Below are 18,494 nucleotides of genomic sequence, written 5' to 3' on the forward strand. Positions count from 1 at the left end.
ACACTAAGAAATATTATTATTGAGCACAAGAGCCTGTTATGATCGTTCGTCGGCCTTCTCTAAATTTTAATTATATTATTTATATATAATTTTTCTTTATTAAAAAGAGACGACAGATTGCTCTCGAAATATATTTATGTCAATGTTGATTCTAAAACTCGGGGTCTCTAAAGAAAGATAATTTCCTTCTTCCTCCCTACGGAGATAGATAAAATGAAAAGCTTTGAAACTTAATAACGCTATCTCTTGTAGTAATATACCGTAATGTAGCGCGTTAACAATGTAACGCAGAGGCATGGGAGATGGGTAAAGAAAAGTAGAAAGTCCATTTCCCTGCGTGACAAAGTCGTAAACTTTCCAACCACGCTTTTGACCCGGCGACGTCCCGCCGGTGTCTGGATGAACTATAAATTCTGCTTTTTGAGAATTTGTCAGTCGTATAGCTGCATCGAAGCCCCAGCAAAGTCCTCCTCCGTAGAAAAGTTGAAATCCGTGGCTCCTCAATAGCGACTTCCACCATCACCTGTCGTTTAGAGAAATATGTCTGCACCACAGCTTATTCCGCACGGCGGCACAAACTCCAAGAGTAAGGGGAGGCGAGGCGGCTACAATAAAAATTTGTCACTGCCACATTTGACGCGAAAACTGCCTTTCAGGCTTTCGCCTTCCTTCTTCGATCGAGACGAATCGGCCTGAATTTTCCACTCTGTTAGCCAACGGTCTTTAGGATCGTTTAACAAATAAAGTGCGAATGATACTCTAGATCGCCTTCTGAGCAAATTGTCAGCATACCTTGAAGATTAATTTTATGTCGGAATTTTGGATAAAATGTTGGATAAAATTCGAAACAATTAATAAAAAGGACAGAAAATGAAAATGTGACGCAATAAAAAAAATAACAAATAATAAATGTACATAACAAAAGATTTTTCTTTTATTAATTCTTACATTTTACTGAGATCCTGAACTTAATCTTCTGTGTGACATGAAACGAAAAGCGTGCGGAAGAAAGCAGTTGCAGTAAAATACGAACGATAGATAGAATCTCAATCTCGATCATCAAGACGAAAACGCGACGGACGAGGAAAGATGAGGGTCTTACAAGTTTTGCCTCTTACAGGATAGGACTAAATCCCGGAAAATGGACACAATCGCACGGAAAATCGCACGACCTGCGTAATCCCTCGCATTCCCCAGATTAGAAAGCAGATAAACAATCAGCGTCCATAAGAACAGGAACTCGCGTTCATTCGTGAGAGGAGACGGGGAGGAAGAGAGAAAGAAGGAGAGATGTGCCGACGCGATAGTCGTCCCCTTATAAAGTTCCGTGAAGAAAAAGACAAAACGACACAAAAATGTCACGCAGTTTACCGTAGCGTCCTAGAAAAATACGTCCGCAGCATCTACGACGGATCAAAGCCCTTATTCGGAACGTTAAAGCTTCGTCATTAAACAGAAACGGAAATTATTACCCACTGTATCTTGCGAAGTAAAAAGAGTAGATACGCAAATATTAGGTAATAGAAAAGCACGGAAATAAAATTAAAAGAAGAAACAAGGAAACATATTTTTTCAATATCAATAAAGTTAACATTTATAATATGTTAACTTGTACATTTTATTTATTTATCTTACAAGAGACCGCTCACAACTGTCCCTCATCAATTTTGATAAACTTTGGATATGCGATAGAAGATTAAAAAATATTAGACTTGTATTTTTTTATTTATTTCAAAATTTAAGGGTTGAAACGTCTCTTTGAAAATAATGGATTTATTCGTTTTATAATTTTTAAAAACTGTAAATTTTTTGTATGAAACATTTTTTCATAGAAGTCTTCACAGTTTCAAGGATTTTTGCTAAAAACAAAAAATCCATTATATTCAAAGGGGTGTTTTAACCCCTAAATCTCAAGATGAGCATATAAAAAATATTAGTTTAATATTTTTTAATGTTTTACAACATATCCAAAGCTCATCATTAAAATCGATGAGGGACAGTTTCGACCGTTTCCTTGTTAGACCTGTTTTAAAATTGTATTATTTTTATGTTATTTGTTTATTCGTTCATAAATTGTGTAATTTTAACACTAAGAAATGTTAAATATCAATTTAACACAAAATGTTCAAATAATATAATTACGCTATGTTAAATTAACACATTAGATGTGTTAAAAATTTTAACAAGGACCATTTTAACCAGTTTCAACATAAATACAAAATATTTTTTGTGTACTTTGCACATTAAGCAAATTTATGAACGTTGTTATAAACAAAGTTTTTCCTAATAACAGCAATAATAGTGTCTTGAATTGCGCAAATATTTCCCCAAAAAATATTTCTAAAAGAAAAATATACTCTAAACTCCACAAAGAACTCAAGAAGAGTAGCTCAACAGAAATTAACGCTATGCAATCAACAAAGTTTGAAACTTCGAGTCATTATTTCACATTAGGCTGTTATGGGCCAACGGTTCTTGCGCGGAGAACGTAATAATACACGAGGTAAGAAGCAGCCTGATAATTAATCATTTCTAATTGTTATTGACAGAAAACCAGAAGGCTGATTAATCACCGCGTAAGTCACATGTTATTCTCGAGTTCCGTATACACAGGAGCTATGTGTGTTAAGATAATATTTTTGTGCGCGTCCCCGAGCGGAGCGGCAGTTCTAATAATAAGAGAAGCGGAGGTAAGCCGCGCGTTAGCTGGTCCAGGTGTGAGAAAAGCGCGGCGCACAATGAAACGTCACTCTCGCGTCCATTGAAGGAGCCTCCGCGATCCATGTGCACCACCCCTGAACTACGCCGCCTAGCTGAATGGATCCGCTCGGGCCCCCTTTTCTATTTTACCGTCGGGCACAAGCGCGAGGGATGCAACCCGGGCTTTCTCGTTCCACCGTTTTCAGCGTCACGTATATTTCACCCTACAATCAGCCGCCGCGGACAAATACCCTTATTTGTACACATCCTGTGCATTGTGACGTAGCGCGCAGCACCCGACTTCCGGCGCGGGTGAGTACGCAGTACAGTTCGCTCCTCCGCTTCCTCTTTCTCTAACTCTGTATTCTTTTATTTTTTTTTCTCCGATTGCGAGGATGAGTGGAACAGTTCATGTATGTACCTGCCGAGTGAAGAAAAGGTGAAGTACGCGCCGCAACGAATTTTCAAGGTAATATCAAACTTCGATGGGTGGGTCGATCATTTGATCCACCAGTGTGTACGTTTCCGTTCAAGGATCCACGCTGGAGATCTTCTCCACCCTCCTTCTTATATTACTTCTCAGAGGATCCCGGATGCCGGATAGGCGGAACGCCTAATTACGCCTAAATCTCGTGACCATAATGGTAAGGTTGAAGCGTGACCGCTTTCTTCCGAGAAACTTGAAGAATCGCAGATAATTATTACTTGTAATATTGTTTTAACAACATATTACGAATGATTTGTAGAAATCAGCAATTCTGTGTAAGAATGATGAATAATTTCAGCATTTTTCGATTTAATAAAATAAAATTTTTAATAAATAGGTATTTATTTCAATATATATAGGTATAAATATCTTATTACATTTGATTACTGTATAAAAAAATCTGCAATTAATCCAATTTATAATACAAAGACTTATAAATGAGAATACAAAGATAGTATCACTCGAGTTTTGTAAATAAAATTAATGATATTACTACTTGAATTTCTTTATAAAAAAAGTGCGCGCGCGCGCGCATACACACACACACACACACACACACACGCACACGCACACGCACGCACGCACGCACACGCACCCACACACGCATCCATACACGCACACGCGCACGCACATGCACACGCACACGCACACGCACACGCACTTGGAACTTTTTTAACCTTCTTTTGATATACTCGATTACCATATAAAAAATAAAATAAAAATAATTTTTAACGTAAATATAGAAAATTCTTCATAACTAATAACGCTTGTTAAAAAAATGGAAAATTGATCACTTAAATTTTGTTTAAAAAGAAACGAGTTGTGTACAGCACGCTTATATACCTAATGATGCAGCAGATCGTTTTTACCATCGTTTCTACCATCTTCACGTAATAACTTCACCCTTTAAAGCCTATCCTAATTATCCACGCTCTGGTCCATGGTCTCAACACGGCATATGGCCCAAAAAACGCAATCTTACTTTGAATCAACCACTTTTCTACCACAATGAAACTGGCCATTTGGCGGCATTTGAATTTGAATTGAAATTAACTTTGTTCCCGAGACAAATTAAATTTTGTTTCTCGTAAAATCACAACGCTTTATGGCTTATAATGATGTAAAATTTAATATCAATTAAAATATAATAATAAGTAGAATTTAATAACAATTACAATCAGCAATTAAATTTAAAAAATTAAAAACTTATATTAAATTTCTAATTTTAGAGCATTTCTCTGTATTTTTATATTTTACGCATTGTGTGTTACATATTCTCGACTTGGATAAACGAAAAAGGATAAAAGAATTAAAACTCATTGTATAGGAAATTAATGGTTTCTCGTCTTTTGTTCGGTATCGTCTTTGTGCCGGTGGAAAACTGTTTTCTAGGAAGAAAGAATCCAAGAAATTTCTCGAAAAATATCATTAATTGTTTCCTACTTGAAATCAGTTCATCGATCATTATCATACAAACCATTACTCATTATGCCACAAAAGTACTTGTTTTTAAGTTGCATAGCAATTACGTCAAACGTTAGTTTTCATTTTTGTATTATTAAGCTTAGCTATTTCGCTGTTTATCAATTCGGATTATTTATTAACCTTATTTTATCAGTTTCGTATTATTTATTAAGCTTGCTCTGTTGTTTATTATTTTGTTATTTATTTATTTACTTTAACATTATTGTCCCTAAAGTCGTTATTAAACTAGAAAAAATTATCTGCTTCACGAAGGATATCCTAATCTGAGCTATGAAATATTCGTAGCATCTTTTGGTTCTTTCAACAAACTGGCCTACATGAAATGTAGGCCGAATAATTCGGTCAGGACTGAAACCTCGGGGCAGGCCATATGCTGAAAGACGACGTATAATTACGAGGGATGCTCTTCACGGTAACTCAGCAAGGGTGGGGACCCACGAAAACCCGGTGAGAGAGCACAGTGGGGGACGCGCGGTTATATAAGGAGGTACCCGGTCTCTGAAGGACCGCAGTCGCACCGAAATTTCGCTCGTGGAATCCACGCCCGTGGCTTTCGTGTCCTGCCGGCACGATCTGTGATCGATTAGACCGCGAGATACCTTGGAGTTTTAATCGGAAGAAAATAATAATAGTAATTTCGTGGTGGAAAAAAGTGTGGAATAAGGTTCTATGTTATCGAAGATGGGGAGGATGAAGATCGCATGGCTTCCGGCGCTGATATTCTGCGCGACCTTGGCCTCGGTGGCCGCCGGCCTGGATCTTGGACCGATCATCAAGACCGCGCAATGCTGTTCGACATGCCTGCGACGTTACACGATCAACGGCACTTACATGGAGCGTAATGGCAGTCTAAATTATAACAGCTACATGGTAATTAAGAATGTTTTACACTATTTGCGCTGTTCATTTAAAATTCTAAGGAAACTTCTAAATTTTGAAGAATTCTTGGTACAAGAAAACGCGCGCAACAGTCGCTTCTGAAAGAATGTCAAGGAAAGTAATGCTTCTTAATTATCAGCAACGTGAAATAATTGCTGTAAAAACGTAAAATTGTGCTTCCTACAATTTATTAACAAAGCGATAATTTATGCTTCTGTTAACGGAGCTAATTAATGTCAAGTTCATTTGTGAAGTGTGCACGTATAATGTTCTTTTATTTAAAAATATCTCAGAAATTAATAACGCAAAATCCATAAACCAGTTTCTATTAAATCTCAATTCACAGAAATCGAAAGTGAATACAATTAGTTACATTTCAAAATATTTTTCATAACATTTTCAAACATTTTACGTAAATATTTTTTCTAAGATAAAATTTGAAACTTTTGTTTGACTTTTGTTTATCGCATAATCGATAACTTGCAAAAAAAGTTGTTAGTTTCAAGTTTTTAATATTTATATTTTTAATAAAAATAGTAAAAATTTGAAAAATATCTCAAAGTAGTTGCAAAAATTAATAAAAAAGGTAATAACGGCTAAGTTAAAATTATTATTTTCTCTTCCCATTTGCAATAAATAAATTAAAAATTATTAATCTGTTGAAATTACACTGTAAAAAAATTTTTTCTAAATTATCCACTATAATAGATGTAAAGTTACTAAATAGTTACAATTAATTTTGTAATTTGTAATTAAGCTGATTGCAGAAGTAAATTTACAACGTGTATAAGAAAGTTATAGAAATGATAGGATAACAGTACGTTTCGCGATTCTATTATTACATTCACAATCAGATATTGTCTCTTTAATATATATGTTGTAAACAATAGAATGATCGTGTCCGCACATCGTCATGCTAAACGGAACAGAGCTTTCACGCATGGTGAACGCTAATCGCATTATATTTCATAGCGATATATTGTTGCATTATGTAACGCTACAAATATTTAGATAATTACATACAATGTTTAAAATACCCTCTTATCAATCTAATTTTCCGTATAAAATAAGATTATATTTACTCAACGAAAGAAAATCAACATGTTTTTATGTGAAATTACATAACTTCTACAAAATTACATTATTTTTTATATTTACGGGACTAGTCGTGTAATTTTTACATCTATTAGGTATAAATTTACTGAATTTTTTACAGTGTACGTCAAAAGTATTGTATAGTTTTGTTTAAAGATTTTCTGTATCATAAAAAAGATACTTTTCACTAGAAAAAAGGAAATAGAAACTTTCGCGCACATATCTCATGTGCATTGCACGTACGTGTGTGTATTCAAAAGGGGTACCGATCACAGACGGAAATCGGATAAATCTTTGGGTGTTTTGGCAAGGAGAATGCCATGGAAAATCACCAGGTGTGGCCGCCACCCCCTGAGCATGTATGGATGAGAATCGCAGTCAGGGGGGCTCAGGGGACGTCCAGCAACACGCGCGCGAGGGCGTTGCTCATTTTATGCTAAAGGGGGTGTCCATTAATTTTGGGCGATCCGTCGATTCCATGTCCCGCGAGAGCGAGGGGGCCGAGCGTACATATTTATGCGCGGGGCCCCTGTGACGAATAGAAGGGTGAGGGGGGCATCTCGTATTAGAATAACAGCCTGCAGAGAGGGCGGGAATAAACCCTTAACGAACACTATAGAGTTGGTCATCCTTCTCTTCCTCTACCTCCTTATCGAGAAAGGAGAACGATTCATGCATCGACGATGACATCGAAGAAAAGGAAAGAAGGGAAGAGTTTCTTCGTAATTTAACGCGATTGTTTTAATCCTGGTGGAATAATATAGTTTTGGAAGAAAGAAATTCATTTAAATAAAAATATTATTAACATTATTACTGCATTTAAATTAAAGTAAACATTTGTATAATGCTATAATGCAGGAAAGAAGTAATGCATTTTGATATGCAAAAAATATCATATGCATATTATCCAAAATGTACGAATAATATTTTCTAAAACAAATCCATAAAACGTAACCCATATTTTATAGTATCATAAATAACAATGATAAATGTATGCGTGTATGCACGGAGAGAAAACATTAGAAGTATTAATTATAAATATGGTTTATTCAACCATATTACATGTTAATATAGGTCACTGTCATGTCGTTTTAATATTACAATCATACTTGTTATTCATTATGGATAGTTCAACATTGTTAATAGTAGTACGTTAGCTTAGACTGAGAATATATTATTTTAATTTATATGATCAGCGATTGTTTGGAGAATTTAATAAAGCTATGCAATTATACTCGTACAACTTGTTGATTCATCTGAACATATCTATTTAAAAATATTCATACAGTTTCATTTTACATATAATATGTGGATAATATACTTATTAAAATCGCTGTTACATACAAAAAATATAGATGTATTACTAATTAATCTTTAATTATATTCATATGATTATCAATTTCTTACGATTTCTTTCTGTGTGTGTGTATGCGTGTGTAATGTTTTAAAAATAAAAATAAAATTCAAATAAATAAAGGAAAGAAACATGATATAACAATTTTTTAAATAACAATAATAAAAAATGTACACATGTGAGCAATTATAATAATTGCTCATAGTCAAAATATCTCTTTTTAATGCAGAAAATCTTTAAACAAAGAAATACTATTAACGTGGTTTTTTAACAAATTAATAATTTTTATTTCATTGCAAATAAGACAAAGAAATAATTATAATTTCAATAATTCTTTATTCATTTTCTTTAATATTTCTGTAATATATCAGTAATATATCAGAAATTTATTTTATGTATATATAATATGATACTTTTTCTTAGTTAATATTTTCTTTCCCTATTTCATTTTTCCCCAATTCTTGGGTCCTTCACTATTAAGCCCTATTCTTCTTCAACAAATATCTTAACTGACCGCTGCTCTGTTCACCATTTATTTCACTTTACGAACCTATCGTCGAACAAACGAGTCATTGATTTCCAGATTAGGATGACATTTTTTGTTTTATGACTTAAAGCAATGATCGTAATTCGCTAAGTTACCTGATTATCGATCGAAAGAACACACTAGGACATTTTTTACAAAATCGGTAAATTTTCAGCGACGATTAGTTTTTCGGGTCCATCGATCTGATCAAGAAAACGCATCGGCGCTAAAAAATTATCATTTCTGTAAAAAAAATTAGTGGTTTGTACAGCATATGCTTTAATCAGAAATGTAATTTGATATAAAAATACAATACATTGTATTAATGATATAATATAAATGAAAACGTACCCTTTTGGGTCTGAATTTCTTTCGGATCGAGCGAGAGAACATCTCGGCGAGGCTTTCGGGAAATGTCATTAGCGAGAAACCACGGGGCCCTTCGTTTCTTCGAAGCGGAGAATCGGGCTTAGCAAGGGTACGCGACGAAGAAGGGTAATCGAGAATCGAAAGAGAGAGAAAAAAAAGGGAGGGACAGAGATAGACTATGTGAAAAAAGGGAAAAAAGAATTTAGGAACAGGGCGAGCTCACTCGAGAGTCGGTACCCCAATAAATATGAAGACAACGACAACGACGATGCCTGTTGTGCCCGGAACAGGTTGGAGCTAATTCAGTTCTCCTTCCTTTTCCCCTGGCCCCCTTTTTCTACCTTCCTCACGGCGTTTCGTCCTCTTCCTCCTCCCTCGCCTCTTCTTCTCTCTTTAAATCGCTCGATTCAACGTTTTTTATTCTGCCCTTCCTTCTGCATCAAATCCCCTCTCTTTCTTCTCCCTTTAGTAACTCTTCTTTCTTCTCGTGCATCCCATGCATGCCGTGAGAGGTTTTTGTTTGCCGCTGAATCTCTCCCGTCTAGACTTCTCAATCTTTTTTAAAAAAAATTCAAGTATTTGAAAAGTAAAAAATTTGAAAACTTAAAAATTTGAATTGTAAAAACTGAAGATTTAAGAATTTAAGAACTTGTAAATTCTCAAAATTTACTACCTTGACCCTCAGCTGACACATTACATCGGATTCGATATTTTGTCACACACGAGTGTACGTCACCATTTTCAATTACGTTTATCTCCGTATGCATAGCGTTTGAACAAGTTTTTTTTTTAATCGATACGCCAGAAGGTCCAGAAGAAGAATAAATAGATGCGAAAATCGAGAAGTTGAATATATTCCAAATATTTAGGAGAGAAGAAAACAAGCTCGGGAAAAAACGGTTTTATTTTAATTCGTAGTTTTGAGAAAAAAACTATTAGAGAGATTTGTCCAACCGATTTTGATTGGTAATCAAACGTATTTTAAGAAACAAATATTATTTTGATTATTTTAAAAAGTATTTATTGCGCAAGGTGAAGTTAAAAGTTATTTTGCAACGTAAAAAAACTTGAATTGATAGAAGAAATCATTTATTTTTGATTATAAAACTTGAAAAAACCTAAAATACAATAAAAAATATACTTTATTATTATTTATTTGATTGAAACATTTTTTCCAACGTTTTTTCTTCCCACCAGCTTGCTACGCCGTCTCCTATGCGCGGTATACGCAGAAATGGATCAATCTCTCGTGTGTTGATCAGAATATAAAAATAAAATCTAAAATTATACAAAATGCTATTAATCAATTTATTTTCGCTAACAATAAATTTTATTTTTTTTTATTGATGTACGTTCCTGACACACTGGATGTAGTGCACCTGTAATTTAAAGAAACACAACTATGTAAAATTCCCAGTCGACTTTCGGAGACTATCATGGGGAATCAGTAGTGAAGATATTGATTGAAATATTCCTTGACTCTTGTCCTCCCTTTACGGTTTATGAATGTTAAGAATTTTTGTAAACAGCGCGGATGTACAAAATTCAATGTGTTAGCTGAGAGTTAAAATTGAATGATTTAAGATTTTTATTTACATTTCTTTTCACAGTGCTGGGTAAGCTGTGACCACCTCAGTGTTTGGAACAAAGAAGACCGAGCACCTTACTGTAACATTTTCCAAAATGTAAGTAAAGCTTTTTGTATTAAAAATTAATTTCAAATATTAACACAAATTAAATCAAAATAGATAAATAAATTAAATGTATAAAATATTCAATTTCATTACGTCTCTATACCTACATACATAATATACACGTATTCTTAAATATATATACATAATATACATGTATTTTTAAATCTCTATTTTATTCCCTATGTTTCAATCTCTGGATTTAAATGTTTGTTGCATTATTATTACATTTAACATATTTATTTATTGTACGGTACTTCATTTTGTCTCAATTTATTAATTTTTACATAATATAATAATATTTTATTTAATATATTGAACCTAATATTTTAATATATATTATATTTGATCTATATTATATCTTTCTTTTTCATTTATTTATTAATTTCTATTCATATTTGTATTACTGAATACTTTTATATTATTTTAGTACTTTTACATATTTATTACAATAAAAAATGTAAATAATGTAATATACATTTATAGTAAATCTTAAAGATTTTTCTCCACTCGTGGCTATCTTTTTTTTAAATCTGTTTGAAACGGGTTCGCACGTAGTTCCCGATCGTCGTCTTTGATCGCGGCTTCGAATTTCTGAACCTTTTGAGCGTGCAGGTAACCTAGGGTCGATCTTTCTAGCCCTTCATTACACCTCAAAGCGAGAGAACTAGTCGTCCAAGCACAAGGAAAATCTCGATTGTCGCTCGAGAATAACTTTCAATTCTATGGGAAAGGAAAGAAGGTTTCGCACAATATCCTGACAACGTTTATCTATCTATTTTTTAAGAAAACGTAATCACATAGTCGTTGCAAAAGAAAAACGAAAGAAAAAATGTTTAATAGAAAAAACAAAAACGATTAATACTAAAAAATCTAGAATTGGACTTTTATTCGTAAAATATAAATAACTTACATTACGTGTATAATGTAAATTATGTAAATTAAATTTATTTATATAAACATTAATTAACAGATCGCAAAAGGTTCAGATTTTATCAAAAATAGTGCAAACTATTTATTCCATTAATTAATTTTTCATCATATAATGTATTAATTACATTTATTAATTTATAACATGATATATTTTATCAATATTAAAGTCATATTTAATAACAGTCTTATAATTTATTGCTTGTTTGGTCTACATGAAAAAAGACAATTTCTTTTAAAATAAGTTCTAGTTGAATAGCTTGATATTTATAAAAAATATGATTTTTTAAAGATACTGATACGTACATATATATAATATGTACGTATCAGTAACTTTAACCATTACCACTAGACCAGAAAGAGTTAAAAGGATATTATTATAAAATAAGCGTATTTATACGTTCTTTTGGAATTTTTTATAAAGAACCCCATAAAAGTTTTTTGTATCAGGATATTTTTTTACATTTAATAATAACTAAAGTGTTCGTAAATTTTCTTTCTTGTTACAATAAAAATGAAAATTAGCTGTAATAAACCACTTTGAAATCAAGAAAAAAAGCCGCGCATTTATGATTGAGCCGGTTCTGCTCACATCTGAAACAAAAAATCGTATCTAATTAGTATACCTATAACAGGTACTAGAATGAAAGAAAAATATCAAAAATTAACAAAATAGGGTTTCTTTGAAAATTAGGTTTTGGTTCTTTTTATTTTTAAATAGCTGTAAAAGTGGAAAAACAAAATGTTTTAACATAATCGTAGTACGGAGCAACAGCCACCACACGTGTGCCAAAAATTTTCGCTCAAATTGAACTCAATTGATTAAATCGATCTTGAGATATTAGTTCGAAAAATACGATTTCGAGAAAAATGCGTTTAAAGCTTTGCATACAGTTCACAGAGAAAATTTATTCGCCATTAATCAGCCAGTCTATAAGGGACCTCTCTCTTGTTCGAATAAATCCTGCTGCGATCTCCGCCCAACGATTCTGGCTTGCTTAGTGAAGTCACTCGAGCGTCGCTCCGAACGGCTGAAATGAATATGTTCCAGAGAAGTACATCTTCACTTGTTGCAGCTCCTATTATTGTCATTACTTTCAAAATTGACGAGAATCTTTCGTTAAATACAATTACTGCGAAAAAAAATGATGATTTGAACAATTTTCGGTCTAGAGTAAAAGTGTTTTGCAACAAAAGTCTAAAATTAATGAATGAAATAAACAAAATCGATACTTAACGTTTTAAAAACCCTATATACTTTAAAAATAAGTCCTTCCAAAAATAATATTCACACGAATCTTTGCCGAAATATACCTGCCAAGGCAATACTATTGTACGTGGCCCTTTCCGCTCGCCGAGTGTGCCGTGAATCTATTTCTTTCAGTCTCTGTAACTCTGTAAATTTTACGAATTGGAGTAAATCTTTATGATACACATTTTTCATAACAAGTACTTGTAAAAAATACGAGAAAAAAAAATGTTTTTAAGCGTTACACTGTTTCAACAAACAACGTTTAACACACGTGAAATATATGTCTTATGCACTTTCTTGTAACCTTATGTCTTTCTTTTTTAGTGTGAAGGTTGCAAAACCGCTTGTACGTTTTATAAATTACGAGAAGAAGAGGAATACGAAACGACCAAATTACCAGCTCCTGAAGAAAACAAGACTATCCACATAAACGACTATGACATTGCCGTGTTGATGCAAAAGAATTGGAAAGGGATATGGGAAGTAAAAAGTTATCGCTTCAGTAAGCAACAGCTTACAATAAAACCGGGCGACTGGATCATCGTCGTTACGGACGATGGCGTCGTGAAACACTACAGGTATTTTATTTTATTTTATTGTTTCTTTAATGTGATCCGTATGCTGATATCCATAAGAGAATAACAAGAGAATAACTTAAATGAAAATAGTTGAAATAGTGATCAATTTTATACTTGAGATAAACGTTGTAAACTTACATACCTTCCCAACATTCAATTTCTTTTAATCTTATAATCTTTTAATCTTAAAATTTTTAATTACTTAAATCTTTAGATCTTAAAATCTAAAGTTTTTTTTATTTTTTTCAAATCTCATTTCTTTTAATGTCTAGAATATGGGACAAAAATTCAAACTTGCTCAAAAAAATAATTATTTACAAACTTTTTTTGTAAACCTTCAAACGCGTTTTTCTCGAAATTACGTTTTGCAAAAGTCTTAGCACGATAACTTTAACAATCTTCAATCTTTATTGATAAAATAAATGTTTACGTGTAAAATGCAATTCTCTATGATCTGTTGGGCTAGTTAAAAACTTTTTATTATAATATTTTTTATAAATATTTAAAGGTCGAAAATTTGTTGACAAATTTTTTTTAAGAAGCTATAATTTGTTTATTTTTACAAAATTTTGAAATCCGTTAGACCTTAATGACATAATCGATCTAGAGACTCGTAATCATTTTTCCTATTTTATTTGAATTCTAGAGTGATAAGACTGAAGGGCACAAAAATAGCTCAGTAAAAGTCAATTTAAATAAATCAAAACAATTAAAAAAAATAATTTTTCTAATAATCAATGAAATCATCTTTTTTGTAAATATCAAATTTATTTATTATCCTTATTATCCTTTTAAAGAAATTCCAAAATATACTAATTTTTCTATTGTTTATAACAAGTTAGTTTTAAAAAAATGCGAATATTATATTTCTTTAAAAAATCATTTTGTTTATATTTTTAAACAAGATATCTATTAAACTTTCTTATTTATTTTTATCATTGATAACATCATTACCATTACTATAGCTGGGAAAAGTGGAGGCCTAAACTGCAAGTTCTCAAAGCCGGTGGTCCTCTCTATCAAGCCTATATCACATGGCAGGATTGGCGAACTCAGTTAAAGAATCAGCGCGAAAGGATTATCTCAAATGGCTTTAAGGGTATTTTTCAAGATCAGTACCAGTCTAAGAAGGAGACAACCATTTATGAATACCAGCGTGAACCGTCCTTTGTCATTACTTGGCAGCAAGAGACGGGAGATGGTATTATGGGCAACCAGGTAATTAAACGTTTTACACATGGATTCAAATTTGATATGACGTAATTTTAATCATTTTATGATTACTTCGAGGAACGAATGTAATATTTTTAAGTAGACTTAAATTCGTTACTTATTATTTAAAGAAATAAAAGTGACTTAAGAAACAAAAAATTATGAAAATTTATTTATAAAAATTTATAAAAATTATTAAAATTTATAAAGAAAGGAGATTCTGCGCGTTTATTCTTAATACAAAAAAAAAATATATATATATATATATATATATATATATATATATAAATGCATTTTTAAATACCATAAGTATGCATTTTTGAAAGCTGTTTCAATTAAGTATTATATGACGAAAAAAACTGCACTTTGATCATGAGTGATGTTTAAATTCTTTAAATAAAAATTTACGAAATGATTCAAATTTGTACATGTAAATTGAACCTGATTCTATCTTTGTAGGTAACAGATAGCGAATCGGCACAGATTTCCTTGTCATGTGGTAAATATTTGGTCAGAGTAGCCACCGACAACGGTCCTGGTAGCTACCCAATCGTCATTGACACCTGCAAGATCCCTGAAATATCTATTTGGGATCTAAAAGAGTACATCAACGGTCCACAAATTATGATTTTGATCTATCTAATAATACTCTCAGCGATAGGATTTTCCTGTGTTATTCTGTGTTTATTTCAAAAGTATCGAACGAAGAATGAAAAAGAGAGCTGCATGGAGGAGGGACGCTTGACGAAGGAGGAGAAGAAGCTGATAAAAGAGAAAAACTTAATGCAAAAGAAACTGATAAATCAGGGTGTGCTGAGATTGTGGCCCAACTACAATCAGTCCACACTCGATCTACTGTGGGTCAAGCGAGCGGACATGAACGTTAATGCAAGCACGCAAAACACAAGTGCAAGTGTGATTCAGAACATCTAGGCGTTCCTTTAGAACATTTGATGAAACTTTTTCCTCTTCTCGCTTCACTTTGCGAGTACAACTCAGGGACTTTACTTGCTCACGTGAAAGAGCACGGTTTTCCACTTTTAATAGCGTGCAGAATGAATTAGATATCTCACGCTTTTTCGTCACTAACAATAAGACAAACGAATATACAATCTCGACTTTTCCGACGCGCACTAACCATATTGTTATTAGGAGTATAAATAAGTTTCCGCCGTTTCACAAAAAATGGCGCCACTAGTATGTTATAGTTGAAATTGTCTGTTGTAAAACGTTATATCGTAAGGTTGGACATCTGGCAACAACATAACCTTAAAATATTAGCGATTTTGTATCAGCATCATATATCTATTTTCGTGCAAAAATGTCGAGTTTTGAGCCGAGCAAGCGTCATTTGCGGGAGCTTTTGATTTACTTCTTTAATTTGAAGAAATCTGCAGCCGAGACGCATCGATTGCTTGTACGAGGTGTGTTCAAAAAGTATCGCGAATTTTGAATTTTCGCGGGTTACGTATATTCGAATTTCGATCTTTTTGTGGCGTTATGTTGGTACTCATGTCTCTCACTTATGCCGACAAGCTCGGCCATTTTGAATGTTCACTTAATTGTTGACAGCTGCTTTGCTTGCACGTGTTTTGGATCGTCTTCGATTTTTACCTATTCAAAAAAATGGATCAAAGAACCTGTATCAAATTTTGTGTGAAAAACGAAATTAAGTGCGCGGATGCATTCCGAATGTTGACTGTGGCATACGGAGAAGCTACCTTGGACCGAAGCAACGTTTATCGGTGGTACAAAATGTTCTCAGAAGGCCGAGAAGATGTGAACGACGAAGAGCGTGCCGGACGCCCGAGCACTTCAACAACAGACGAAAAAATTAATGAAGTGGAGAAAATGGTATTGGCCAATCGTCGAATCACCGTTAGAGAAGTTGCTGAGGACCTAAACATATCGATTGGCTCGTGCCATTCGATTTTTATCAATGATTTGGGCATGAGACGGGTCGCCGCGAAATTCGTACCAAACGCCCCTGCTCACACATCGTTGCTTGTGCGCGACTTTTTGGCCAAAAACAACACACTAATGATGCCGCAGCCACCGTATTCCCCAGATCTGGCCCCCTGTGACTTTTTCTTGTTCCCTAAACTGAAGAGGCCCATGAAAGGACAACGTTACGCTACGCTTGACGAGATAAAGACGGCATCGAAGGAGGAGCTGAACAAGATAAAAAAAAATGATTTTTTGAAGTGCTTCGAAGATTGGAAAAACCGTTGGCACAAGTGTATAATATCTCATGGGGATTACTTTGAAGGGGACAAAATAGATATTCATGAATAAATAAATAATTTTTGAAAAAACACAAAATTCGCGATACTTTTTGAACACACCTCGTAGAAGCATATGGTGAGGCTGCCTTAAGTGAGAGAAGTTGCCGTGAGTGATTTCACAAGTTTAAGAACGGTGAATTTGACGTCAAAGACAAAGAACGTAGCGGAAGGTCGAAAGTGTACGAAGACGCGGAATTGGAAACATTATTAGATGAAGATTGTGCCAAACGCAAGAAGCACTTGCATTAGGAGTGACTCAACCAGCAATTTCACATCGCTTAAAATCATTGGGAATGATTCAAAAACAAGGAAACTGAGTTCTATATGAACTGAAGCCGAGAAACGTTGAACGCCGATTTTTCACATGTGAAATGCTGCTTGCCAGGCATAAACGAAAGGGTTTTTTGCATCGTATAGTCACTGGTGATGAAAAATGGATCTACTACGATAACCGAAAGAAGGAGAAATCATGGGGACCACCTGGCCATGCTTCAACATCGACAGCCAAGCCGAACATTCATGGAAAAAAGCTCATGTTGTGTATTTGGTGGGATCAGCTTGGTGTCGTGTATTATGAGTTGCTCAAACCGAATGAAACCATTACTGGGGCTCTCTACCGAACACAATTGATGAGATTGAGCCGAGTACTCAAGGAAAAACGTGCCCACTACTACTCCAGACACGACAAAGTTATTCTTCTGCATGATAATGCTAGTCCACATGTTGCGGCGCCGGTCAAAACCTACCTGGAAACACTCAATTGGGAAGTTTTACCCCACCCGTCGTATTCACCAGACATTGTTCCTTCTGATTACTACCTGTTTTGATCGATGGCGCATGGCCTGTTTGAGCAACACTTCACATCATATGAAGATACAAACAATTGGGTCGATTTGTGGATAGCTTCAAAAGATGAAGCATTCTTCCGACGCGGTATCCGTATGCTGCCAGAAAGATGGGAAAAAGTGGTGGCTAGCGATGGACAATTCTTCGAATAAAACATTAGGTACCGTTCTTTCACAATAAATGCCCAATTTTTGATAAAAAACGGCGGAAACTTATTTATACTCCAATATATTTACATAAAAAATTAACGATGAAGAGATTTTTAAGAAAATCGATCACTTTACAGCAAAAGTTAGCAGATAAATATAATAGAATTTACGATTTGCATTCGAAAATCTTAAGATTATCTATTGTATTTGTATTAAGACCTTAACTTAGTTTTCATCCGCAAATGTTAGATGACGATGTAAACAGTTCTAGTAGTCATTACTAACGCATCTGGCACTTTTTTCTTAGTTTCGACATTTTTCGATAGCATTCACAATTATTTGCGTAAACAACAATTTTTTTGCTTTATAAAAAATGGAACGCGTTTTTTTCGATATGTGCTTTTGCACTACTTTGATTTGAAAAAAAAGTGTAGCAGAAGTTCATCGATTACTTGAAGAAGGTTGTGGTGATTAAGCTCCATTGCATACAACATGTAAAGAGTGATGTAGACGATTCAAAATGATTTTGATGTCAATGACAAACCACGCTCAAGATAGCCAAAAATATTCGAAGACGATAAATTGCTAACATCATTGCATGAAAACTCAGCTCGAACGTTAGAAGAACTTGGAAACGAGCTAGGAGTTACTGAAGC

General features: G+C 33.8%; 1 protein-coding gene across 1 annotated transcript; it reads left to right on the top strand.

Annotated features, from left to right (window-relative positions):
* Positions 1 to 2,639: 2,639 nt before the first annotated feature.
* On the top strand, positions 2,640 to 15,804 carry LOC105197307. Its single transcript, XM_039454334.1, has 7 exons — positions 2,640 to 3,169; positions 3,235 to 3,344; positions 4,958 to 5,542; positions 10,506 to 10,580; positions 13,093 to 13,346; positions 14,312 to 14,564; positions 15,018 to 15,804. Exons 3-7 carry the CDS (start codon positions 5,342 to 5,344, stop codon positions 15,489 to 15,491), a joined length of 1,257 nt encoding a protein of 418 aa, XP_039310268.1. The 5' UTR covers positions 2,640 to 3,169; positions 3,235 to 3,344; positions 4,958 to 5,341; the 3' UTR covers positions 15,492 to 15,804.
* The last annotated feature ends 2,690 nt before the right edge of the window (positions 15,805 to 18,494 follow it).

Source organism: Solenopsis invicta, chromosome 10, assembly GCF_016802725.1.
Source record: "Solenopsis invicta isolate M01_SB chromosome 10, UNIL_Sinv_3.0, whole genome shotgun sequence".
In the NCBI taxonomy this organism is placed as follows: domain Eukaryota; kingdom Metazoa; phylum Arthropoda; class Insecta; order Hymenoptera; family Formicidae; genus Solenopsis; species Solenopsis invicta.